Raw genomic sequence first — 27,307 nt, forward strand, 5'->3', positions numbered from 1 at the left:
CTATGACGCACAATTTCACATGGAGTCACCATGAGGTGGAATCGACTCAACAGCAACTGATTAACAGGCCCTTGCTAATTCATCTGAAAGTTGCTTTTTGGTTAAATTAACTATTAAGCCTTGCATGCTTATTGGCTGTCATGGACAACCGCATTCAAATTGGAATCTGTATCTCCTCAAGGTACATGATGGTCTGCAGGATTAGATTCAGCAGAAGCTCCCTGACATCTCTAAATTTTCCCTTTGGCCAAAGGAAAATTAAGTAAACTCTGGAAGATTCCTTTTCTTAAACAATTCAGAGTGACCCAGCAGACCCCATGTCAACGGGGCACGGCAAAGGCTGACCCCACCAGGCTGAGACCATTAATGTACCACATTCTGCCTAGCTGGACTGCAGGCACCACTCACCATGGAGCACACTGGGCCTGCGGATCCAGGCCGAGCAGGCCTCGGTGCATCTACAGGAAGGCAGCACATGTTCTCCAGGTCTTTCAGAGGAACAACAAATCCAACCTCAGAATGAGGGCAGTGATAGGTGGGAAAGTCTTTCTCCTTGCCCTGCTCCTTCCCAAATCAGAACTTGCCAATGAAATGCTACATAGCTACTCCTACCCTGCCAAACCTCATGCTCAAAATACACTGGAAGGGAAACTTATTTATAATGGTCAGAGTGGTTATCTCTCGTGGAATGAGAGATGATCTTCTTTACATCCTTTTGTGTTTTCCAAATTTTATGCAATGAGCATATTTAACTTTAAAACCAATAATAAAAATACACTGCTTAATTGAACAAACACAAAACTTATTGGTTCCCATGAAGGAAAAAAAAGTAAATGTCTTGACATTTATATCATTAGTCATTAAAAAGTTACATAGTACCTGTCCCGCCTTACATAATAAAACCACAAAATAAGAAACAATTTGTGAAGCATTTGACAAAAGACACCTAGATAATCGTCTGAGTGGGGCAGTTAAATTTTTAGTGATTCTAAGTTCTCTAGTCCCAAAAGTAAAGAAACCCTTAACGTTAGGTTTCAACAACTAAAAGAGTAATTAAAAATATAAACAAACTAAAGAGAAACTCATTACCTTGTGCTGTTCTGGGACAGGCGTGGTGCACTTGTAAGAGTAATCCAAGCCCATCTCCCCAAATGCCACAGCCTTGGGGTGCCTTAAGGCTTGCAAAAGGTTTCTTTCTTGACTCTCACTGTAGTAACGTGCAAAATGAGGGTGACAGCCAAAGGCCCCCCAAACCAGATCCTCTTTCAGCAGCTCCTCCCACAGGCAATCCGTGAGTGTCCGAGGATCACAGAAGTCCGAGATGCAGCCCTGAAACTCCTTCGGGAAGGAGCTGCTGTAAATTTTTCGGAACTTGGTAAAGGTCCCTTTGAAAGATAACTTGGAGTAGAGCATGTCCAAGTGGCAATGGGTGTCAATAAAGCCCTCCTCGAGGCTTGGCTCCCGTTGGCTCCTTGGCAAGGAGCTAAATGTGTGTCCTCCACAGGGACGCGGCGGCGTCTCCTCTTGGAATGTTCTTTTCTCCTTCACCTCTTCATCTTCTGAACTTCTGGCGAAATGAAATGAACGCGAATTCTGGGATCTGCCCTCCTCTGTCGCCTCCAGGTCTCTGGATGTGTTTTGGGAGCTCACTGTAGAGTTGGGGGAGTAATCACTCAGGAGGCTCCGGCTGCTCCTCCCAGCCTGGGATGTGTCGTTGCTGCTGCTGCCCATGGAGGGGTAGCTGGAAGGCTTGGGACTGCTGGTCCAGTAGCTGGCGTAGTCACACCAAGGACTACTGTACAAATGAGGCGGGTACATGACATAGTCAGTGGCGAAAGTCGAAGGCTCTGGAACACCCGAGAGGTTCTGCAAGACTGGCTCCTCCTGAGAGAATCTGACAGTGGAGATCTCATCAACATCTGACCAGTCACTTCCTGAAGAGGGGTGCTCTAGCACCACCTCCCTTTCTTTCTGCTGCAGAACAGAAAAGAAATAATGAGTTAGCCTTCCAACAGTGAAGACAGCCTCCCATCCTCAGTCATCAGCAGAACAGAAACTCTGGCTTCTTTCTCTGGCCATGGTGAAGGCCTTGCTTTGACTCATTAGCTCACCTTGTCTCTTTACAATGTCTAGAAAGGGAACCCCAGCTTACGCTGCAGATTACAGATATGAATAGTCATAAAACAAACCTGTGACCATGGTCTCATAATGCCATCCCTAAGAATAGTTATACCTGCATTCCCTGTACGAGTTATCCCTCTTGAGAAAAACTGCTCTCTAAAACACACTGTCTTCGGGGGATTTTAGAGAAAAGTAGTGCCCAGCACCTCACCACCGACAGCCTGTCTCCAGTACATTCAAAATGCACAACCACAACAGTGGTGGCTTTAAGGCTTGGCTATCACTCCCCATTGAGAGCTGGGCCTATGACCTCTCCCCTTGAGTGTGGGCCAATCTAACCGATGTTAACCAATAGAATGCAGCAGAATGATGCTGTGTAACTGCCACGGCTAGGTCAGATCCAGCCTGTAGCTGTACCTGGTTTCTTGGCATGCTCACTCTGGAGGAAGGAAGCTAACTACCACATAAGAAGTCAAACCACCCTGAGACCATCTTGCTAGAGAGATTATATGTAGGCGCACCAGTCTACAACCCAACTGAGTTCCCAGCCATCACGTGATTCTTCTTGGATCCTGTTTCAAACTAAAACAAATCATGAAACTAGCAGGAAAATATAATCGCTGACTAGCTATTTGATGATATTAAGGACTTTTTTGTGTGTAATAATGAAACTGTAGTTATGGTTTAAAAAAAAAATCCTGTATCTTTTAGAGAAACACACTGAAGTACTTATGTAGGATTTTCTTCAAAATAATTCAGAGATGAAGAAGTAATATTGAGGTAAAACAAGACAAGCTTGGCCATGAGTTGATAATACTGAAGATGAGCGATGGGTATGTGAGTATATTTTCATAAATGTTCTTAATTTTCCATAATAAAAAGTTCAAATAAAAATAAGTGTTATAACTCAGATGGAAGGGCAGACGATATCTTCTGACTGCTTCCCAAATTTTTTATCATCTGGGGACATTTGTTGAAAAACAGAAATTCCCAGGTCCCATCCCAGACCTCCAGAATAATATGCTCCCATTTTTATCATCACGAAAGTTCAGAAAATGTTAGATGACTCAAAAAGTACTCTGAGGCAACAAAGACACATGTGAAAAGGTTCAATAACATATTTAATAAAATGTGAAGGTGGAAAAAAATGGGAGAATGAGGAAAAAACTATTTCAAAAATGCACATATAACTAGAAATACATACATACAGTCTTATGACTATGTCATCTAAATTCCTGAAAGACCAAGAAAAGATTTTTAGGTCTTCTTTTTGGGAAAATGGGGGATTACCTTATATTCAAGATCACCTTAGCAAATGGCCAACGAGCATATGACAATATACTTGATATCTTTAGTCATTAGGGAGATACAAATCAAAACCACAATGAGAAGCCACTTCATCCCTACTAGGCTAGTTATGATCAACAAACTCAAAAACAAGTGTTGGTGGGGATGTGGAGAAACTGGAACCCTCACCCATTGCTAGTAGGAACGCAAAATGGTACAGTCATAGTGAAAAACGGTTCAGCAGTTCCTCAAAAGGTTAAACATAGAATTACCACATGATCCAGCAATTCCACTCCTAGGTATATACACAAGAGATCCGAAAGCAGGAATGCAAACAGAGACTTGTACACCAATGTTCATTGCAGCACTATTCACAATAGCCAAAAGATGGCAACAACCTGTCCATCAACAGATAAATGGATAAACAAAACATGGTACATACTTTGGGGTATATATGCCACATACAATGGAATATTACTTAGCCATAAAGTCCTGATAGGTGCTACAACATGGACGGACCTTGAAAACATTATGCTGAGTGAAAGAAGTCAGTTGCAGAAGGACAAATATTGTACAATCCCACTTAAACAAAATATCTAGAATAGGCAAGTGAATAGAGACCAAAGTTTATTAGTGGTTATCATGAGTGGGAAGGAGGGGAGGAGAGCCATTGCTTACGGGGTACTGAGTTTTTTAATGGCAATGAAATAATTTGAAAACCGATAGTGGTGATGGCTGCACAACACGATGAACATAATGTCCCTAAAGTGTACATGTAAAAAATGTTGGACTGGCAAACGTTTTGTTCTACACATTTTTTGCCAAAACAAAACAACAAAAAGATTGCCTTAGGTTCAAGCCCATGTGGTAAAACTTAAAGTTACATTTTTTTTTTTTTACATGCTAGGCACTGAGCAGAGTGTTTTCATGAATTAGTTCAAGGTTCAGCAAACTATGGCGCATGGCCAAATCCAATGCGTCCCCTATTGGTGTAACTAAAGTTTTACTGGTACACAGCCACGCCCATCATGACACAGTGGTTAAAGCGCTCAGCTGCCAACTGAGAGATTGGCAGTTCGCACCCACCAGCTGCTCTGCAGGAGAAAGATGTGGCAGTCTGCTTCTGTAAAGATTTACAGCCTCAAAAGCCCTATGGGGCAGTTCTACTCTGTCCTATAGAGTCGCTATGAGTTGGAATCTACTAGATGGCAATTAGTTTGGTTTTCTGGGGTATGGCTGCTTTTATGCTACAATAGCACAGATGACTAGTCTCAACAGAGACTACAGCCCACAAAGCCTAAAATATTTACTATCTGGCTCTTCACAGGAAAAATTTACTGACCCCTGAATTAGTTCGTTTAACCATGGTAACACTCAAAGAGCCATCACTTTTTACACAGAGGAAGAACTAAGACTCAAAGAGGTTAAGTGACTTTCTCAAGATCACAGTTCAGGTAGCACAGCCTGGATCCGAACCAAACTGTCTGATCCCAACACTTATGTGGCCTACTTACTATATCATGCTGCCTCCAAAAATATATGTAACTGGGAAAACAACATAAATGTCCAGCCTGACAAACAGGACTTTGGAAACTGCATCCACACAACAGAATTCTAGGCAGCCAAATAAGATGATGACTTACATTAGATAGGAAACATAGCCACTATATATTTAGTGGGAAAAGTAGGTTACAAAATCTACTTTTGTGGAATTTCCAATTAAATACAGCACATGGTGGTTTTTGCCCTTCCCACTCAAAAGCCATTCTAAAATTACAGGACACAGATTTGAAAAGGCATAAACCTACAAGGAAGGAGAAAACATACAGGAGAATAAACAACAGTAAAGCGGTTAAATACGAATCAGATGCTAGAAAGCAGATAGATGAAAGGGTTACTGGCTAAGCAGATCACAGGTGGCCGAAACCTAAGCCTGCAGTGAGGAAAAACCCAGAAACAGGCTGAAATCACACTACAGGACCCCCCAAAATCTCAGGAGTTGGAGGTACCAAACTTCTAAAAATGAAGGTGAAGTTGGGGGTGAAAATAAGAGAATTAGTTGAAAGTCTGTGAAGTCAGACCCCTAGGTCCCTCCTCCTACCCTGTGCCAATGTGTCTGCCTTTCCCCCAACCCGCAAAAAACCAAGACTCACTCTCAGAAAAGTTGAACCAAGGAAGCTTTGGTATAATCAGGGACAACACATAGCCGAGGAAGGGCAGCATCACATATTGAACGATGAAAGCCGCAAGCACCTCCCTTGACTTGACTCCCAGAACACCAGCAGCCAGGCATGTGCCTCCTAGGTGGAAGAGTGGAGGATTTCTCCTAGGGGAACTTAGCAGACCTGGAGGATCCATCTACACATCCAGTTGAGGGCCCCACAAAATTACCAAAGTCACCCGTGCTGAAAAATGTAAGTCCATCCATGCACACTGAACTTCCAATCAGCTTTCTAAGGCCTCATCTTAAAATACAAATAGATAGCCAAGACACCTGAGGAAAGCCCTACCACAAAGAGAGAAACCAAAATACTTAGGAAAAAAAGAAACTTGGAAGAAAAATGCTGCAGAAAGCAGAAGCAAAGTTCAAAACAAACCTATAAACATATTCTTCACTTACCGACTATCTCGTTCTCTAATATTTTGCATTTACGACAACAGTAAAATATCTATTTTCAGACTATTTTGTGCATTAACAACGTACATCTGGCAATAACGAACACTGAGGTGCGAGGCAAGAGTAATGCTGGCTGTGATGGTTAAGGTTATCTGTCAGCTTGTCTGGGCCATGATTCTCGGTGGCTTAGCAATTATGTAATGATGCAGTCATCCATTTTGGGATCTGATATAGTCATCCTCCATTTTCATACAACGACCTGGTCTTGGAACCACGTTGATAAGTAAGGAGTAGGTGTACTTAATATTACCAGACAAGAGGAAGTATTGCAACCTCAAAACAACAAGAGGATGTTCTATGAAAGGAATACTGCCTTTTTACACAAATAACACAGCCTTCTACGTTTGTTTGCCAACTGCGCCCCTGACCCCGCAAGGTATTTTTGTAAGTGCATAAGAAAATTAGCATAGCACACTTAAGAAAATGCCTCACAGAGGGAGGGCATGGCTGGCAAACAAAAGGAGAAGGCATGCGTTATCTGTATAAAAATATGGTACTCAATAACCAAAACAATATTCTTACAAACTAAGTTTGACAGAAATGAACGGAAAAAACACTTATTATCGTCACATACACTCACTTTAAGAATTCTTTGAATACCTCAGTGGTATAAACAGTTAACATACTCAGCTGCTAAACAAAAGATTAGAGGTTCAAGTCCATCCAGAGGTACCTCAGAAGAAAGGCCTGGTGATATACTTCTGAAAAATCAGCCACTGAAGACCCTATGGAGCAGAAGTCTACTCGGACACAGATGGGATCGACGTGAGTCAGAGCTGACTTGATGGCAGCTGGTCTGGTCTAAGAACTCTTTAAAAAAGCAAAGACCAAAAGAAACAGAAAAGAAACCTCAAAGAAATAATCAAGGAAGCATAAGAAAACAAGAGGGAAAATTAATATCTTTGAAGAACAAAATCAAGCTACTGCAACCAGAAACAAGAACAGAAAGCTATGAAAAAAGTCATTTAAAAAAACAACGGGAGCTTTTTGAAATTAAAAAAAAAAAAAAAAACATAGACATAAGAAATTCAATAGAAATGTTAGAAGGTAAAGTTGAAGAAATTAAAATAAATAAATAAATACATTGGAGAGAAAAGAAAAATTAGAATATCCATGCAGGAGATCCAAGCACGAACTAATAGGCATTCCAGAATAGGAACAGAAAAAGAAGAGAAAAAATTACACCATAATCAAAATGTCCCAGAACTTTTCTGGGCTAAGAATGACTTGAACAAATGCATTTTATTTTACTCCTTCCTGACACCCCACTAAAACTAGAGTAAAGAGATTAAAGAACAAACAAACACTACCATAACAAAAACACAAAACAGGTAGAACAAAAGATTACAGCAATCACATTTTGAAGCTAGAAAGCAGATGGATAAATGATAACTAATTGGCAGAACCTGAGAAAGCTAAATCCGAAACCAGCAGTGAGGAAAACAGAACCAGCTGCATATGCACAGCAGAACCCCCAAACAGCTCAGGAATTGGCAGTGCCATGGACCCCCAGAATTGGGTATTAAAAAAAAAAAAAAAATGAGGAACACTGAGCGAAACTGTTTAAGAATGAGTTAGATCCCTAGATTCCCTCCCCACACTCAGAAAAAACAGTTGTTTGAATAGAGTAAAACAGAGGGTCTCTGAACAAGGTCTAGTTAGGCTCAACTGAGGGTATTGGTACTGTACCAAAAAGAGGGGGATTAAGGGAATGCAGAGGCCGCCAGACCCCTTCCCCATCTGGCTCCCAAGACGTCTTTTAGACCTAAGCAGGAGGCTAGAAAATATTTTTCTGGGGAATATGACCAGCCCTAGTGGAAAGGCCAAAAAACAGTAACATGGCTGGGGAGGGCTGGGGGGGACGTTACATAATACTCTCCAACAAATGGCCTACCCAGATCAACCTATTAAAAAAAGAAATCAAACCAAACCTGTTGCCACAGAGTCCTTCAGACTCATAGTGACCCTACAGGACAGAGAACTGCCCCCATAGGTCTTCAAGGAGCAGCTGCTGGATTTGAACTGCTGACCTTTTGGTTAGCAGCTAAGCTCTTAACCACTGTGCCACCAGGGCTCCTTTAGTGAAGTTCAAATTCTACACACTCAGAACTTCCAAATAATGTATTAGTCCTCCTACACTTCTCTTTAAAATGTTTAACTTCTTTTTTGGATGTTGTAAAACATATACAACAAAATATTTGTCATTTGAAGTGTACAATTCAATAGAATTACATTCGCTATGTTGTACAGCACCACCACTATTTCCAGAAGTTTTACATTACCAGTGTGAATGGTTTAACATGCTCAGCTGCTACCTGAAAGGTTGGAGGTTTGAGTCCACCCAGAGGCACCTTGGAAAACGCCCTGGTGACCTACTTCCAAAAAATCAGCCATTGAAAACCCTATGGAGCACAGTTCTACTATGACACACATGCGGTCACCATGAGCTGGGCCTGACTCTACAGCAACAGACACTGGTGAACAGAAACTTGGTGCCCTTAGGCAATAACTCCCATTATCCCCTCCCCTCAGTCCCTGGTAACCGCTAATGACCTTTTGTCTCTATGCATTTGCCTATTCTAGATACTTCATGTAAGTGGGATCATACAATATTTGTCCTTTTGTGTCTCAGTTACTTCACTTAGCAAGTGCTTCCACTCTTATTCATAAGGAGACAACCAAAGTGATTATCACACATATGAGGAAAGCCTCTAACATAGAAGAGAGCAACACAGACAGAAAAAAAACAACCTAAAGAAAACTGGAAACAAAACAATTTATCATTAATTTAAGAAAAGACAGGAGAGATGAAACAAGAACAGAGATACTACAAAAAGAAACAGAAAACTAAAGAGCTCTAGGATAATAAAAACATGACAACAGAAAAGTAAAACTGAATAGCAAGGCTGGAAAATAAAAATAAGGAAAACCCATAACCAAAAAGCACCTAGAAAATAAAGCAATAAATTGGCTAGAAAATTAAAGAGAAAAGGCAATAAAATTTAGAGGATTAGTCCTGGAAGTCCAACATTCAAATAAAAGAAGTTTCAGAAAGAGAGAGCAAAGAAAAAACATGAGAAGAAAGCATCAGTAAAGTAATTCAAGGAATTTTCCCACAACTGAAGTCCATGGGTTTCTAGACTGAAAGGGTCTATGGAATGCCCACCATAACGGATGTGATCATGTGAAATATCGGATCTCTGTAATCAAAAAAGATTCTACAAGTTTCTAGAGAGGAAATTTAAAGAAGTATACACACATACATACACACAAAGGATCAGGAATTAGAAAGGCTCCAGACATCTCAATAATGCTGGAAGTAAAAGACAAAGAAACAATGCCCCCAAAATCAGGTGAAGAGATTTCAGAATGACCGCTGTCAACTGGTTGAAGAAGCAAACAGTCCAGATCAGAGCAGGACAAACAGAGGGCTTTAGGAAGTAGGCCTCTAAGAAAAAACAAAAGGAACAGATTACTTGTTTTGACAGTGTTGAGAAAAATGTTATGGCCCTGGCAATCTAGGCATAAATTAGTGGTAGGTACAGAGAAAACTAAAGAAAAATAACAGTGATTAACTTCAAGGAAAATACAGTTTTACAAGAAAGGAAATGTAATCAGAATATATAAGGTAACTCAGCAGTGAAAATAACATAAACCTTAAATACTGAGTTAGTAGAAATTTGTGTTATAACCTCATAGGGAGGCTAAAGAATGAAGAATTGAATGTGTTTATGGGTTTGGCTGCTGCTGAAGGAAGCTTAGAGAACTAAATTCTCATCTTCCTTAGGAGGAAGTCAGATCTCTAAAATGGAAAAATCAGTAAACAATACAAAATTACTTAGAAATATGTTTTTTTTTTTATGGAGGTAAGTACTAGAAGAAAAAGTTAAGAGAGACAAAAGGGCTGCCTCTGAAACACCAGTAAAGATGGGCAGAGATGGGTTTCAGAATGCGTCTCCTCCTCAGTTACAAGCATGTTAAAAATTGTACTTTCCCTCCAATACCATTCTCCCCTTCTTCTACAGCAATAGGAGTTTATCTGAGTATAAGTTTGCTCAGATGAAGGTTAATTTTTCAGCCTCCCTTGCAGCTAGGGTTTGGCCTGGTTTCTAGATTCTTGTCCATGAGGTGTAAGCAGATACAATGTGCACAACTTCTGAGCCAACCCCTTAAAAGGGAAGGAGCACAATTTTCTCCCAATCCTGACTGAAACGTAAATATAGTGTACTCAGATTCCTGTAAAGTAGCCATCTTAGACCACAGATGAAAACTGTGTTGAGGGGCATCAGAGCAACAAGAGATAGCACCAGGGTCCCTGACACTGGGGAGCCATCTTTTTTCAAGCCAAACTAGTTTAATCCAGTTTGTTTGTTTTTAAAGCCACCGTTATTTTGGCCTGTTACAGCAACCAAACCTATATCCTAAAGAAACACATAAATCCTGAAAATAAAACATAGCACTAAATTGAAGTTTATGAATAACTTCTGAGATGTTAGAAAAGAACCACAGATTTGTTTCCTGGAGCTCTGGTAAAATAAAGTGCTGCTTTTAACACTGGGCTTTAATAACATTTAGGACCAAACTAGAAAGGCCAAATAGATTTAACCAAGAGAACTGAAAACCCAGATGCTTGGCATGAGCTTTACTCACCTTCTGGGTTTCTGAATGGGAGTCACATTCATCCAAAAATTCTAGTGTGGGAGAGCTTTTATCAATGACTGTCCTTCTGTCACCAAGTGGCTCCTCACTAGGTTTCTCCTGAGGGTCCAGAACCACTCTCCTGTCACAGAAGCTACTCCTCTCCACTACAGTCGTGTCCTCCTCTGCTCTGACCTCTGGGGCCGGCTCTTTCTCTTTCTGAGCAGCAGAGACTGTGACACTCCTGGATGGCCCTTTTCCGTGGGTAGGATGTTCTCCTGTGCTCGGTTTTACTCTAGTGGCAGCTTCGCCCTTCCTTTTTGGCATCGATTTCCCCAAGATGCCCTGGATAGCCTTCAGGTAGATGACTTTAGAGCCTTGGTCTTGCGCTCTCTCCCGCCTCCTTTTCTGGACCTTGTTTGGTTCCTCAGTCCTATCATTTTGACCTTCAGCTTCAGCTGCAAATTCAGAGTTTGTGAGGTTACGTGAACTATTCTTAGAAACAACCTGAAAGAAAAAATAGATTTTAAAAGGGTTATCTCAAGTACAATTACATATATGAAGCGCTTTGCAAAATATAAATCAGTGGTGATTTCACCAGCCAAAAGCCAAAAGGAAAAGTCATACTCCCACTGGTGTTGTGGCTAAGACAATGATTTTCTCAGTGATAGTTCCCATCCCCCACGATAAGAACTGCCACTGTAAAAACACGGAATTTCTGCCATTTCTTATTATTCATAATATCCTCATACTGCCGTGGCAAAGAATAAACCGGGAAATTAACAGTCTAGTTATATTAGACTGCAAGTTCCTTAAAGGCAAGAACTATCACATACTGTATTGCTGAACAAATACAGACAAAATAGAAGCTCAAAATTGTAGCAATAAAGGGTCCTTAGAGACCAGCTAACCCAATCCCACATCTAAGAGACAAAATAAGGGCCCTGTGAGGGGAAGGGCTGGCCCAAGGAAAGACAACAGCAGACTCCAATCACCTGAGTACAATGTTCTCCACACTATACTCCAATCCTCCTTGAAGTTCTCTGTAAACTCCTTCCCCTAAATCATAATCTTGGTGTTAGAAGGTGTCTACATCTCCCAAAGACTGCACTAAATTCAGTCAAGAAAAGGACTCTAATTACCTACCCCACCTTCCCAGAATGTCCTCAGAGACAGAGGGGAAATCTCAGCTCCCCCTCATTTTTCTCCCCCACAACCACTCACTCCAGGAGTCTATGGGGAAGAAGCTAAACTTTATTAAAGGAATCCTGCTGGCACAACAGTTAAGCGCTCAACTGCTAACTGAAAGGTTGGTTTGAACCCACCCAGTGGCTCCATGGGAGAAAGGCCTGGTCATTTGCTCCCGTTAAGATTACAGCCAACTACAGAAAGGGACAGGAGCTGCTTGAATGGACATGGGAAATCTAAGGTGGAAAGGAGGAGTGTGCTGTCACATTACAGAGAGAGCAACTAGGGTCACATAACACTGTGCATATAAATTTTGTATGAAACTGACTTGTGCTGTAAACTTTCACTTAAAGCACAATTAAAAAAAAAAAAAGACTACAGCCAATTAAGGCAATAGTCTCGTGGGACAACTCAATCAACTGGCATAATACAGTTTACACCAAGATTATGATTTAGGGGAAGGAGTTTGCAGAGAACTTCATGTTCTACTCCTAGTCTGGTAACATCTGGGGTCTTAAAAGCTTGCAAGCAATCATCTAAGATACAACTATTGGTCTCTACTCATCTGAAGCAAAAAAAAAAAAAAGAACGAAACCCAAGACTCAGAGAAGAAACTAGTCTACAGGACTAATTGTCTGCATCTACCCTGAGACCAGAAGAATTAGATGGTACCCAGCTACCACTACCGACCATTCTGATCAGGGCCACAATAAATGAATCCTGATAGAACAGGAGAAAAATGTAGAAGAGAACCTCAAATTCTTTTTAAAACACACTGAACCAGTTGAGACTAGAGGAATCCCCATGACTACTACACTGTGATACTCTTTAAACCTTGAATGTGAAGTCACCTTTTAGCTAAGTAACAGGATGACTCATAAAGAATACCATGCATTTGAGTCCTGTGCTCCTTTAAAAAATCGTTTATATGGGACCGAATGGTCAACGATTACTCTAAAGCAAAGATGAGAAGATGGGGGGCAGGGAGACTAGGTTACTGAAAACAGAACAAACAGAATGGAAATAATAACGTTGACACAATGTGAAGAATGTAAACAGTGTTACTGAATGATTTGTGTAGAAACTGTTGAATGGAAATCCATTTTGTGTGTAAATTTCCAACAAAAATACAGTATTATTTAAAAAAAAAAAAAAAAAAGGTTAAAGCCAAGAAGCTCTATGGGGCAGTTCTACTCTGTCATATGGGGTTGCTATAGGATGAAAAATCGACTCAACGGCACCCAACGACATGAAACTCAGAGATCCAGTCTAATTCCAGCCTGGTGCAAAAACACTGCGTAAATCTCCCCCCAAAAACCATTCCCAAAACTCCCCAGCTGTGTCCTGGATTTAGAATTACCCCAAGACATTCTATAGCCCCTAAAATTTGCACTTCTAATTCTCTGAATTAAATTCCTCTCTCAACTGTAAATACACTCAGGGAAAAGAACTCCACACCAAGCTTGCTAATCCTTTTCCTCTACTTAGGAAAAGCAGAGTTTCTTTCAAGGGATGTCCATCAATAGGGGGTTGGTTAAATAAAGTAAACAGACACATACTATGAAACACCACACAACTTTTAAAAAGAGGTAGCTCTGATGTCCATTCTATACAGCAAGAGTAAAAAGCAAACAGCAGAATAATAAGCACACCATAATCTCTTTTGGAAAGGCAAAAAACGTTTTATACGTATATATTTGCAAAGTCTGAAAGAATAAACTATAATAGATATCTTTCAGGAGTGAAGGCAAAGGGGAGAAAAAAGCAAAGGCTCTTTATACACTTCTTGCATTGCTCAAAATTTTTTTCCTAAGAAGTATATCTTTGTTAAAAAAAAAAAAAGTATCAAACCTTTGTAAATATGTAAGTATGTTGTTGTCGTTAGGTGGCGTCAAGTTGGCTCTGACTCATAGTGACCCTATGCACAACAGAACGAATCACTGCTGGGTCCTGCGCCATCCTCACCATTATCCCTCCTGATAACGTGTCCAAAGCATGGAAGACAAAGTTTCACCATCCTTGCTTCTAAGAAGCATTCTGGTTGTACTTCCTCCGAGACAGAGCTGTTCATTCCTCTGGCAGTCTATGGTACATTCAATATTTTCCACCAACACCATCATTCAAACGCATCAATTCTTCTTCTGTCTTTCTTATTCACCGATCACCTTTCACATGCACAGGAAGCGACTGAAAGTACCATGGCTTAGGTCAGGCGCACTTTAGTCCTCAAAGTGTCATCTGTGCTTTTTAACATTTTCAAGAGGTCTTTTCCAGCAGATTTGCCCAATGCAATTCGTCCTTTGATTTCTTGAATGCTGTTTCCATGGGTATTGACTGTGGATCCAAGTAAAATGAAATCCCTGACAACTTCAGTCTTTTCTCCATTTATCATGAAATTGCTTATTATTCCAGTTGTGAGGATTTTTGTTTTATGTTGAGATGTAATCCATACTGAAGGCTGCAGTCCTTGATTTTCATCAGTAAGTGCTTCAAGTTCTCTTGGCTTTCGGCAAGCAAGGTTGTGTTATCTGCATTAGGCAGGTTGTTAATGAGTCTTCTTTCAATCCTGATGCCACATTCTTCTTCATATAGTCCAGCTTCTTGGATTATTTACTCAGCATACAGATTGAATACATATAGTGAAAGGATACAAGCCTGACACACACCTTTCCTGATTTTAAACCATGCAGTATCCCCTTGTTCTGTTTGAACAACTGCCTCTTGATCTATGTACAGGTTCCTCACGAGCACAATTAAGTGTTCTGCAATTCCTATTCTTTTCAATGTCATCCATAATTTGTTATGATCCACAGAGTCAAGTGCCTTTGCACAGTCAATAAAACACAGATGCCATCTTTCTGGTATTCTCTGCTTTCAGCCAAGATCCATCTGATATCAGCAATGATATCCCTCATTCCGGCCTGAATTTCTCGCAGTTCCCTGGCGATGTTCCGCTGCAACCATTTTTGAATTATCTTCAGCAAAATTTTATTTGCATGTGATATTAATGATATTGTTCAATAATTTCCACATTCTGTTGGATCTTTTTTTGGAAGACGGATCTCTTCCAGTCGGTTGGCCAGGTAGCTGTCTTCCAAATTTCTTGGCACAGACGGGTGCTTCCAGCATTGCATCCATTTGTTGGAACATCTCAATTGATACTCCATCAATTCCTGGAGACTTGTTTTTCGCCAATGTCTTCAGCGCAGCTTGGACTTCTTCCTTCAATACCATCTGTTCTTGATCATATGGTGCCTCCTGAAATGGCTGAACGTTGACCAAGCAGCTAAGGTGAACGGAAGAAATGATGAAGTAAAAAGAGCTGAACAGAAGATTCAAAGGGCAGATTGAAAAGACAAAGTAAAGTATTATAATGAAATCTGCAAAGACCTGGAGTTAGAAAACCAAAAGGGAAGAACACACTCAGCATTTCTCCAGCTGAAAGAACTGAAGAAAAAAAAATCAAGCCTCAAGTTGCAATATTGAAGGATTCTATGGATGGGTAAGAAAAAATGGAAACCCTATGGGGCAGTTCTACTCTGTCCTATAGGGTCGCTATGAGTCAAAATCGACTCAATGGCACTGGGTTTGGTTTTTGTATGGGTAAAATATTTAACGGTGCAGGGGGCATCCAAAGAGGATGGAAGGAATATACAGAGCCACTGTACCAAAAAGAACTGGTCAGCGTTCAAACATTTCAGGAGGTGTATTAGCATAGATGTTAATACAGTCCTATTTTTTCCGAGGACTCAAATTGTTGGCAGCTTTTAACTTTGGGGAGAGGAACCGCAACGGTGGCTTTTACTTTCATTTCAAGCCTCTCTGAACTTTCTAACTTTATCCATGATAGACTTTTTTTAATGTCTATAGGAATTATCTGGGAAAGGAGATAGGAGCCACTTTTTCTCTTTATACTTTTCTACATTAAAAAAATCTAATAATAACAAATTTGATGGCTCCCTGGGCCTACCCTACAGGATTCAGCCCCAACTTCCCCAGCCCACTTCTCCAGTTCCTCTTCCGACTAACACACCAAATACCTGCAATCTCTGGCCACCACACCCTCTAACACACTGTCAGCCTCACATTTTATTCTGTTGCTTGCCATACCCTTGCCCCAGTTCCATTTTAGGCTCAGTAAACTTCTACTCATCCTTTAAAGCCCAACACCCCTTTTTTGCTTCCCCCTCTCTGCCTGTGGGACCAGCTGCCCCTCTTCCTATCCTCCTAGGCCAGGTGTAAGAAAACACAGAAAGGTGGGGTCAACGGCAAACTGAAAAGCACCTGCACCTTCTAAAGGGGGTAGCAGATACTCACCTCTAGACAACTGTTGTGCAATTTTGGAATACAGATCCAGAGTTAGAGATTCTGATTTTTCTAGCAAAATTGAAATCTAGAATTTAATACATTTTTCACTCATTCAACAAGTATTTATTGAGCACTTATTATACACCAGCAGGTACTGTTCTAAAGCTGGGAATGTAGCAGCCGAAAATGTACAAAAATGCCTGCCTCCTGGAGCTTATATTCTAGTTGGTGAGTGAGGGGAAAACCAAAGGAAAAGCAAGACAAACAAGTGAAACACCTTATGTTAGAGAAGTAAAAGTGCCAGGGAGAAAAATAAAGCAGGAAAGGGGAACAGGAAATGGGGAAAAGGAGGGTGGGATCAGCCAAGTCTTGAGTTCAAGGTAGAGGTTTAGGGCTAGGGGTATAAATGCTTCATGTGATCTTCCAGAAATTTAAATACTATGAGGACCTAGCAGGCCCTATTCAGCCCACAGACTACCAGTTTGCCAATCTTGGTAGAAAAGACCAGGACTGTGCTTGGGGGAGAAAAAAAGAAAGGTGTGGAGTGTACAGAATGTAATAAAACCAAACCCATTGCCATCAAGTCGATTCTGACTCCTGGCAACCCCATGTGTTGCAGAGTAGAACCGTGCTCCATAGAGTTTTCAATGGCTGACTGTTTTGGAAGTAGATCACCAGTCCTTTCTTCCAAGGCACCTCTGGGTGGACTCAAACCTCCAACCTTTTGGCTAGCAGCCAAGCATGTTAACCATGTGCACCACTCACGGACTCTGAGGACTGATAATATCAATACCCACATATCCTATCCTCACTCATACCAGGGATTTTTTCTAAAATGCAAATTTGCCTTCCCTCTGTGCCCCACTGCTGTAGAGTTGATTCTGACTCATGGGGACCCTGTAGGACAGAGAAGAGCTGCCCCAATAGGGTTTCCAAAGCTGTAATCTTTATAGAAACAGACTGCCATGTCTTTCTCCCACAAAGCCTTTCTCCCACAGAGCAGCTGATAAGTTCAAACTGCTGACCTTTCAGTTAGGGGCCAAGCGCTTAACCACTGTGCCCTGTTTAAACTCTCCAGTGGCTTAGAATAAAACCCAAATGCCCTTAGGATAAAGTCCAAATTTCCTTAGCTTTAACAAAGCCTTCCTGCAACCTACCCCTCCCAAGCTCACCAACTTCCATCCTGGGCTCCCTGCTCCATCACACCACTGTGCGGGCAGTCTTGTGACTTCCCCTCCAGCACTCCCACCAGACTAGCAGGACCCCATCTATCCCACCTCATAGTTCCAAGATCTAACAGAGTGCTTGGCACACAAAAACCCTCACACACTTGCTGAATAAAAACAAGGCACAGGGGGAACTTAAAGGCTTCTGTGAGACAGGACAGGTCTATTCATCGCTCCATTGTTGCTGCAGAGTCCAGCCCTGACTCCAGGCGACCCCCTGGGCTCTTGCAAACAAGGCCCATTGAGCCTTAATGAGACAAAGGTGGGTCCATCCTAGAGTCAGACCCTTACGGATTAAAGGCCACACCCTGAAATCTTGACTCTAGGCCTATAGAACAGACTGAGCTGGAATGCAGCAAAATAAATTTCCTGCCCCTCCTGATACCAGACTTCACTCCATCTTTGTCTCTGAAGTTTAATCCCCATACCCATACATGAGTTCTATGAGGTCCACACTGAAAAAACCTGGGCACATGGCCCAAGTCCCCAGGAGAAAAAGCCAACTACAGCCCCACCCAAGAAATCACTAAGCAAAGGCTTAAAAAACAAACCCACCCTTCTTAGGATCTGTTTTTACTATTTTCGTAAATTAACTTCCTCTAGGGGCAGCCCATCCCAGCCTATACAAGACCCTTCCTCCATTCCTCCAAGGCCCCTGGGTGACACAAACAGTTTGCTAGGCTGCTAACTAAAAGGTTTGTGGTTTGAACCCACCCAGAAGGGCCTTGGAAGAAAGGTCTGGCAATCTGTTTCCATAATTACAGCCAAGAAAACCCTACAAAGATCAGCTCTACTCTGTAACACATGGAGTCGCCATGAGTTGGCAATAGGCCTGTTTTTTTTCCCCACTCCTCCACATGAAGAACTCCTCTTCAACCTCTGAAGGCCCAGAGCTCCAAAACCTAGAAGGTAAACGCCAAAAGGGCAGTGATCCTTCTCTGTTTTGTTTCTGGAGTACCCCAAGCACCTAGAACGCTGCCTGACACAAACAAGGCTCTCAATATTTGTTCAAAGCATGACTGAATGAGTGGATGAAATGTACCTACCAGTCTGTCCCAAGTACTCATCAAACCCTCCTTGAGTTTCCACAGAGGAACTAAACGTAGGACCTCCAGAACCCTCTCCCCGCCACACCAAGAACCAAATTCATACCCTTTGGTTCCGTAATTCAGAATGGTTCAAACCAAAGGCACAGTTCCTTAAATTTACAACTAAGATATAATAACTCTGTGTCTCCTGAGCATGCAACCGACCTTCTACTGTAGTGATTCTTCAACCTGGCTGAACACTACAATATTCCGGGGTGATCTGGATGCCCAAACCACACTCCAGCCCAACCAAATCAGTTCCTCAGGGTGGGAGCCAGGCGCAAGTATTTTAAAGGCAGTTCCCATGTGCTACCATGTGTGAAAACTGCCTCTGTACTGAACTTCAGGCCACCCCTTGGTCAACTGCTTGGTCTTCTGGGTTTGTAGGGCTCTGAGCAACCTTCAATGACATCATCTTTTTTACAGTGTCTTTCCACCAAAATTCTCATCCCCAACCTCCCAAGTCACATGGAAGGGGCTTCAGCGGCTGTAAGGCTTTGCAGCCACCTACCTTAAGGCTGCAGGCTTCCTCCTCTAGAGAAGCCATTTCTTCTACAGCACGGCTGACAGAGCGCAGAGGGGATCCCACGGACGAAAGGAACCCCTCAGTGCTCCGAATCAGACAGCCTTTGTAGGGGGCCCCGCCCACACCTGGGCTTGAGGACCGGGAGGAGTAGGAGGAATATCCGCGGCAGGATGAGCCCCAGGACAACCTCTGCGTGCAGGCCACATCGTCCACCTTCTTGGCTTTCAGGCTCTTGGGGCTGCTGGCCCCTCCGGAACGAGACGCAGAGCTGAGAGCTGGCCGGCGGGAGGGGGCCACATCATTGGGCTCCCGGAGGCAGGTGCGTTTGCTGGGACACCCTTCCGAAGTGCTGCTCCAGTGGTACTTGACCTTGCGCCGCTCCGACGCCATGAGACCCTGCAGAGGAAAGAGGGGGCCTGGATTCCAACACCACCCTTCCTGACTGACCCACCTCTGACTCCCACTATCCCGGACCGTGGGGGCGGGCAAGCCTGAAGGCCAGAGCCAGGGCTGGCCTCACTGACCTTTCCCCCTTCTTTCCACTGTCCATCAGTTCTCAGGGTTCCAGAGGTGCCAAAGCGATTCGGAGAGGTCGAAAGGATCCAAGCTTTACCAAAGGTTCCGGTTTGGGTTCCAAGCCCACAACGTGCTTCCGAGATTACCAAGCGCTTCAGGTCGCACGGCGCTCCTCCGCAGATGTCAAAGCGCTTCCGGTACTACGGAGCGCCTCGGTTTAGTTTGGAACACAAAGCCCTTCCAAGATGTCACAGCGCGTCAAGAGACTACACACAAGGCGCTCCAGGAAGCTCGCGCGGCCCCGAGGCCCGGGCCGCCGGGGGCGGGCCGGAGGACAGGGCCGCCCGGCCGCAGCAGCCCGCCCGGCTCTCGCGGCCCCAGCGACAAACCCGCGGCCGGAAGGGGCCCGAGCCGCCCCTCAGGAGCCTGCGGCGCCCAGGTCCGCCGCCTCGGGGGCCCCGCCCGGCCGCCCCTTCCGTCCCGGAGGCAGCGGCCTAAACGACGGGCCCGCCGCCCCCACGGCCCGGACGCCCCTCCCGGCCGCCCGCGCGCCGCCCGCCCCGCTCCCGAGACTCGGGTCCGGCCTCCGCCCGAGCTGCGCTCACACCGGTCTCCGCGACGCCCCCCGGAACCAGCCCTGCGACCCGCGGCCTGAGGAGCGCGGGGGCGGGGCCTGCGCAAACGGAGGGCGCCCATTGCTCGAAACGACAAGGGGTGGGGCTGAGAGCAAGACGGAGCTCGCTTCTTGGTCAAGGGGCTTGGAGGCGGGCCCTTACGCCCTACGAAACTCTTCCATTGGTCGGGAGCCGGGCCGGGGCGGGGCCACTCACGTGGACAAGAAGAGCGCGAAGGTAAAGCGCGGCCAACGTGCTCAGGCCGCGCTGTAGGAGGGCAAGGAAGGTCAGTGAGCACCTGTTTCCTGAAGGCTACGCTTTGCTGCTTAGCACAGGCCCCTGTGTGGGCACCTTCGGCTCCGGATTGCTCACCGACCCACACCAAACCTTACGCTCGCAGCACCATCACCCCATTTTACAGAGCAGGAAATAGGCTCAGAAAGCCCAAGTGACACACCTAGAAAGTGGCAGAATTGAAATTAGAAGTTAGAAGCCCTGGCGGGCAGGAGAGGAGAGAGGCTGCACAAAAAATATAAAATATCTGCAAGGCAAAAAATATCCCACTCAAAACACAAAGTGCGAACTTTAAAAAAAACATTTGCAACACGTGACCAAGGGTTGACGTCCTTACTACATAGAAACTCTTGCACATTAATACTCGGTATTAAAAAGGGCAAGAGGAATGAACCAATAGTTCACAGAAACAAATTATGAAAGGGTCTTTTTTAAGAAAAGATGGCTCCATCTCAGGTATTTAAAAAATACAAATCCAATCACAATTTTTCACCGATTAGCTTGGTAACATGCTCTGTGGCTGAGGGTGTAGAGACGGGCGCGCCCATACATCACCGACCGACTAGAAGATGAGACGCTGCAGTAACTGCAACTGAGGGTCACCGGATGGTGTGGGATGAAGCAACATTTTGTTCTGTTGTACACGGGGTTACTATGAGTTGGAACCGATTCAAGGGCCACTAAGCACAACTGCGGAAGGCAGCACTGTTTGTAATAGCAGGAATGAAAACCACCTCAATGCCCACCAATAGGAGCTGATGATGTAATTATGGAATATTGATACAATGAAATACCAGACCAGAAGAATGAAATGATGTAAAAGTACTGTTGAGGAACAGTGCTCAAGAAAGATGTGGAAAAAACAGGATTCAGAACAGTATTGATACCATATGTGCAACAGAATACAGAGAGGAGAAAGGAGTTGGGTCCCAAAATAAACGTGGTGGCGTGTTCTGGTTTTTCTATATGCCTAAGAATAATCGCTGTGTGTTTTTAACAGCATCATTGAGGTGATTTGTGTATCTTAAAGTTCACCCATTTAAAGTGCACAGTAGTTTTTAATATGTTCATAGTTGTGTAACCATCACCAAAATCTAATTTTAGAACATTTTCATCACCCCAAAAAGAAATCTTCTCCTATCAGCAGTCACTCCCCCCACTCCTAGGCAACCACTAGTCTAGTTTCTTTCTCTGTTGTTAGTTGCTCTCAAGTCTACTCTGACTCATGGTGACCCCAAGATCTTCACGATCTCTGTACCCCCCAGTCCATTGTTGGGGCCACAGTGTAATTTGAATGCCTTCCAAACTAGGGGACTCACCTTTCAGCACTATATCAGATAATGTTCTGTTGTGATCCATAGGGTTTTCACTAGCCAATTTTCAGAAGCAGATCAACCAGGCCTTTCTTCCTACTGTTTTAGTTTGGAAGCTCCACTGAAACTTGTCCATCCTAGGTGACCCTGCCGGAATTTGAAACACCAAAGGCAAAGCTTCCAGCATCTTAGCAACATACAGGCCACCACGGTGTGACAAACTGACAGGCAGGTGGTGAACTTTTTCTATAGATCTTCCTATTATGGACATTTCATAAAAATGGAATCATACAGTGTGTGACAGGCTGCTTTTACTTAGCATCATGTTCAAGGCTCATCTAGTTAAGCATGTACCAGAACGTCACTCCTTTTTATGGCTGAATAATATTCCATTGTGCAGATACGTCATAATTTGTTTATCCACTTATTAGTCGATGGACATTTAGGCTGTTTCCACTTTTTGGCCATTACGAATAATGCTGCTATGAACATTAATCGATGTTTTTTGTAGGAACATGTGTTTTCATTTCTCTTAGTGGTACCTACGAGTGAAATTGCTAGGTCATATGGTAACATTCTGAGTAACCATCAAACTGTTTTCCACAGTGGCTGCACCATTTTACATTCCCACCCCAGCAGTGTATGAGGGTTCTAATTTCTCCCCGTCCTCACCAATGCTTATTGTCTTTTTGATTATCGCCATCCTAATTGGAGCCCTGGTGGTACAGTGGTTAAGAGCTTGGTTGCTAACCAAAAGTTAGCAGTTCAAATCCACCAGCCGCTCATTAGAAACTCTATGGGGCAGTTCTACTCTGTCCTATAGGGTCGCAAGCAGTTGGAATCAACTCCACGGCAATGAGTTTGGTTTTTTTGTTTTTAAGTGTGTGTGAAGTGGTATCTTGCTGTGGTTTTGATTTGCATGTCTCTGATGAGTAATGGTATTGAGCACTAAGATTTTATGTATATAAATGCTCTCTAAAAAATATCCCCAAACTAGTAACAGTGATTGCCTCTGAGGAGAAGAAATCAGAGACTAGTGGGAAAATGGCTTCCTTTTCACCATGAAACCTTATGTAACGTTTGGATTTTTTTTCTCACGTGAATCTATTAACAACAACAAAAAGAGTTAGGCCTTTTCTCTAGGGGTCCATGGAAAGGCATTGTGGTGCCCCTGAAGCCCTGGAATTTACATACAGAATTGTGCGTTATGAATTTACAGCTTGCTGAGGGGAGAAGGTCCATAGTTTTCATCAGGTTCTCAAAGGAACTCATTGACTCCTTCAAAAATTTTAGGAAGCCCTTAGTCTGGAAATGCAAGTATGTCTGGATAATCAGTCCCCTATTCATGCCGGCCCTCTTTTGCTCAAACAGCCTTGGAAACATCCTATTCTAATTTTAAGTGCTTACCACACTATGGTGGCACAGTGGTTAAGCATTTAGCTGTTAACCAAAAGGTCGGCAGTTCAGATCTAGCAGCTGCTCCTTGGAAACCCTATGGGGCAGTTTTATTCTGTCCTATAGGGTCACTATGAGTCAGAATCGACTCGACAGCAACGGGTACCATGCACTGGAGTCGCTGGGTGGCGCAAACAAGTGCTTGACCACTAACCATAAAGGTCGGTGGTTCAAACCCACTCAGAGGCACCTTGGAAGAAAGGCCTGGTGATCTACTTCTGAAAGGTCACAGCCTTGAAAGGCCTATGCAGCAGTTCTGCTCTGACACACATGGGTCACCATGTGTGGGAACTGACTCCGTGGCAACTCGTTTGGGCTTTTTTTGGCTTATCACATGCCAGGTCCTGGCTGGGCACTTGACACTCTCATTGAATCCTCACAGCCACCAGAGCTTAAGATGGGGTGTCTGGACAGGTCACTGTCCACCTGGACTGGAGCCCAGGCCCAGTTATGCTACATGTCAGTACAAAACTGTCCAGGCTGGGGTGCAACTAAACGCCTTCACCAGGCAGGGCCTGCCCCTTGCCCTGACAACCACCCTACGTGACAGAAAGGTTTTATTCTCCCCATTGTATAGATGAGGAAACAGAGGCTCAGAGTAACTCCCTAACTTGGCCCAAGATCACACAACTGTTAACAGAGCCAACATCCAGAGTCAGCGCCCAAGCTTTTAAACCCCCATGATGTCCTTCTCATGCATACGAGGCACTTTCTCTAAACACATTCACCTGGACGCGAAATAAATTACCAGGTACGTGCTGACTGTACAGGGATATTTTTATTTTACAAAAAATAAAAATCATGGTAGAAGAACTATTTTAAATAGGATGCTTCTCTCAGTAAATTTAAAATAGCATTTGCAACATGACTTTTCAGAAATATATCCTCTACATAAATGTCAGGTACATGGCAGGAATATACATTTAATACCTTTCTATTTATTTATCTTATAAAACAGTACAAGTGCATTTTAAAAGCGCTTCTGTTGCCACTGCCGCATGTGTTCCTCCCAACAGCCCAGGGAGGGAGCCTGAGTGAGTGTTATCTTACATACAAGGAAGCTGAGGTTCCAGAGACTAAGTGATTGACTTCATTAGCAGCAGAATCAAACATAAAACTCTAGTTCTCCTGATTCCTCATGTAGCCATAAATAACACATATGCTCAAAATGAATGCTCCACTAAAAATATCAGCATAAGCGGGATGAGAGGATAAAGACGCTAAGTAGGCACTAAATAAATATCTATGTGTTAGTAGATTTCCAATAGAGAAAGCTGAAAACCTACTAAGTCCTTTGCCAGGTATCTGGAATTTTAAAACGTGAGCACTTGAGAGATGAGTCAAAAACTGCGTTCAGACACAAGTTGAAAATCTTCAGGGAAAAGAGGTTTGTAAGGGGTTGTTGGCAAATATGACCCAGAGATCTTAACTCTGGAAAATGTATTGGTGTTGTAGGACGCTCTGTCAGTTGTCAAGGGGCAAGAGATGGGAAACAGCATCTGCTGGGGTGGTTATAATCACATGCTTCCTGGAACCACAAAATCGGCCCACATCCTGGGCCCATGTACTAGGCCTTCCACTTCAGTCCCCTCTGGTACCCAGCTCTGACTAACAAATCCCAGAAAGGAAGTGGGCTTCTCAGATTTTCTTTCTAAAAGTTGAGGTTCCTTCTCCCTTCACTCACTCTGGTGAAATGGAAGTTTCTCTCTCTTCCAGGAGATGTTTGGTATGTTTCATGGGACATTTTGGATTCTGCCTCAGAGTTGTTTTTTTTTTTTTTAACATTTTATTGCAGTCTGGGTGAAAGATTACAGAGCTAATTAGTTTCCCATTCAACAATTTATACACATTTTGTTTTACAACATTAACTGCAATCCCCTCAATGTGACAGCACTCTACCCAATTTGTCCTTGGGTTCCCTGTTTCCATTCGCCTATCTTTCCTGCCACTTCCTGGCTTCTGAACTTGGTTTTTTGGCAAATGCTGCCCATTTGGTCTCATACGTTTGATTGTTCTGAGGAGCACATTCCTCATGGGTGTTACTATTCACTTTATAGACCCGTCTACTGTTTGGCTGAAAGGTGATCGCCGGGAATGGGTTCTGTTCCAGGTTTGAAGGGTGTCTACGGGCCATAGTCTCTGGGGTTCCACCAGTTTCTATCAGACCAGTAATTCTAGTCTTTTTTATGAATTTGAATTTTGTTCTACATTCTTCTCCCACTCTACCCAGGACCTTCTATTGTGATCCCAATCAGAGAGGTTGGTAGTGGTAGCCAGGTACCATCTAGTTCTTCTGGTTTCAGGCTAGTGGAGACTGTGGTTCATGTGGTCCATTAGTCCTTTGGACTGAATGTTTCCTTGAGTCTCTGATTTCAGACCTTTTTCTTGATTTAACTCTTATCTTTCTGATTAAGGACGAGGGTCCTCAGCTTTGTCCTGGTTTTCAGGGTCCAAAAAGCTCAACACTGTCCAGTTTCTTCTCTTTGTAGAGCAAGATATTCTCCATCAGTTTCCTTTTGGCCTCATTGATCTCAATTTTCCATGAAGTCTCTGTAGATGCTGTTAAACAGAAAGTGAGAAAGAGCAACTTGGACAAAAGGCATTTGGAAATAGTTGCTATTATAATTCTTAGAAAGCCATATTGAGTCAGAATCTCTCATTTAAATCAGGATTCTGAATCAGGCCCTAAGTATAATGGGCATTTTCATCACTTCTGCCTTTGCAAGCAAACTCTGAACCTACCTCCTACATTTCCAGAGAGAAGGGGATTTCCCTGCTGCTCCCCATGAGAGGGGAGTTTTGGAGTGAACACTTACAGCCTCTCTCTACTCCTTCCTCTCCCATTCCCACGGAAGAGGAATAGGAATGGTTGGAACCTGGGACCTTCATTGAGCCATATTTACTAAGGGACAGGGACACTGCGCTGAAGACACCTTCCTAATTTTTATTTCAAAGAAGTCTGGTATATTTGGAGCTGCGTACCAGAGATGCAAGGTACCTTTAAGAGCACCTGGTGAGGATGGGGGTGTTTATTGTAAAGTGAGGATGGAGAGGGAGGCAGGGACAGACCACACAGAGCTGCTGCTCATGGTAAAGAGTTATAACATTATCCTCAAGTGCAAGGTGGAGTCACTTGAGGGTTTTAAACAAAGAGTGACATGATTTGTGTTTTTAAAAACCACTGTGGCTACCACCTGGGGAAAGGGCTGGTGAGGGGCCAGAAACGATCAGAGAGAACAGCAGGGAAGCCACTATAGTGGTGCCGGCAAGAGAGCTTAGACTGAGGGTGGCAGTGGAGAGAAGTGAAGTTGACAGATATTTGGGAGGTAATAGAACTGGGTGATGGACTGGATATAGGGGGCAGGGAGGAGGCAGAGGGGTCAAGAATGACTCCAAGTTTCTCTTTGTATAATCACCTGGTGGGTGAATGGCTGACTAACCAAATGAACGAGTGGATGAGGGGGACGGGAGAAGTAAACAGTGGGCTGACGTTAGGGGCACACAGTGAGTGTTTGTGAGTTCCCAGACCTCTGCACGCTTACCATCCTGGGGAGGCACTTGGCTGGCACAGGCCTCAGAGGGGGAGTCAGCCTCCATTTTCCCGCTGGCCCGTAGCCTCCCTTGTCCCTCCTCTGTGGGTAGAGGTGAGGAGGCAGCTCCCACCCAGGATGCTTCCCTTCTGGAGGGGGCAGCATCAAGGCTGGAATTGTCCACATCGTCCGTTTCTTCTGGGGTGTTAGAGGAGGTGCCTGTGCCCTTGGAAAGCCCGCTCCAGGGAAGCGACGTCTCCTGGCCTCTGAGCCGCTCCTCCACGGCAGCCACAGAGCCACACACCTTGGGGAGGAAGGAGACAAGAGCACCCATCACGAACTCTTTCTGAAATCAACAATTCTATCTTGTTTAAACCACTGTGCTCTCTTCCTCATTGTAGCAGCTTCGCCTGGGACACTGAACAAATGACTGAACTGAATAAAGGGATGAAGGCCTGAACAAAAGAATATGTGGTTTAGGAAAACAGATCTTTTTAAAACATAAATCTTCTTTTGTCTTACCCCT

At 43.6% G+C, this 27,307-nt stretch overlaps 2 protein-coding genes across 11 annotated transcripts in view; both read right to left on the bottom strand.

Annotated features, from left to right (window-relative positions):
• TATDN2 (TatD DNase domain containing 2) overlaps positions 1–19,879 on the bottom strand; it is a 36,212-nt gene extending 16,333 nt beyond the window's left edge. For 3 of the 6 annotated variants that reach the window (XR_775697.3, XM_023547927.2, XM_003409758.4), the window contains exons 1-4: positions 19,584–19,874; positions 19,045–19,455; positions 10,736–11,230; positions 1,090–1,974 (exon numbers count right to left, since the gene is read on the bottom strand). Coding sequence is in view for 4 of the 6 variants with exons in the window: in XM_023547927.2 (XP_023403695.2) it covers positions 1,090–1,974; positions 10,736–11,230; positions 19,045–19,449 (1,785 nt within the window). In the remaining 2 variants the exon portion in view is untranslated. Of the gene's footprint in view, positions 1–1,089; positions 1,975–10,735; positions 11,231–19,044; positions 19,456–19,583 lie in introns of all 6 variants that reach the window. The other 3 variants (XR_010319048.1, XM_064274906.1, XM_064274907.1) reach the window with 3 other exon arrangements.
• A 5,103-nt stretch (positions 19,880–24,982) lies between these two features.
• IRAK2 (interleukin 1 receptor associated kinase 2) overlaps positions 24,983–27,307 on the bottom strand; it is a 94,328-nt gene continuing 92,003 nt past the window's right edge. For all 5 annotated transcript variants that reach the window (XM_023547930.2, XM_064274909.1, XM_023547929.2 and 2 more), the window contains 2 exons: positions 26,794–27,085; positions 24,983–25,810 (listed from right to left, as the gene is read on the bottom strand). In XM_023547930.2, the coding sequence (XP_023403698.1) occupies positions 25,695–25,810; positions 26,794–27,085 (408 nt within the window). In that variant the 3' untranslated portion in view covers positions 24,983–25,694. The remainder of the gene's footprint in view (positions 25,811–26,793; positions 27,086–27,307) is intronic.

Source organism: Loxodonta africana, chromosome 22, assembly GCF_030014295.1.
Source record: "Loxodonta africana isolate mLoxAfr1 chromosome 22, mLoxAfr1.hap2, whole genome shotgun sequence".
Lineage (NCBI taxonomy): Eukaryota > Metazoa > Chordata > Mammalia > Proboscidea > Elephantidae > Loxodonta > Loxodonta africana.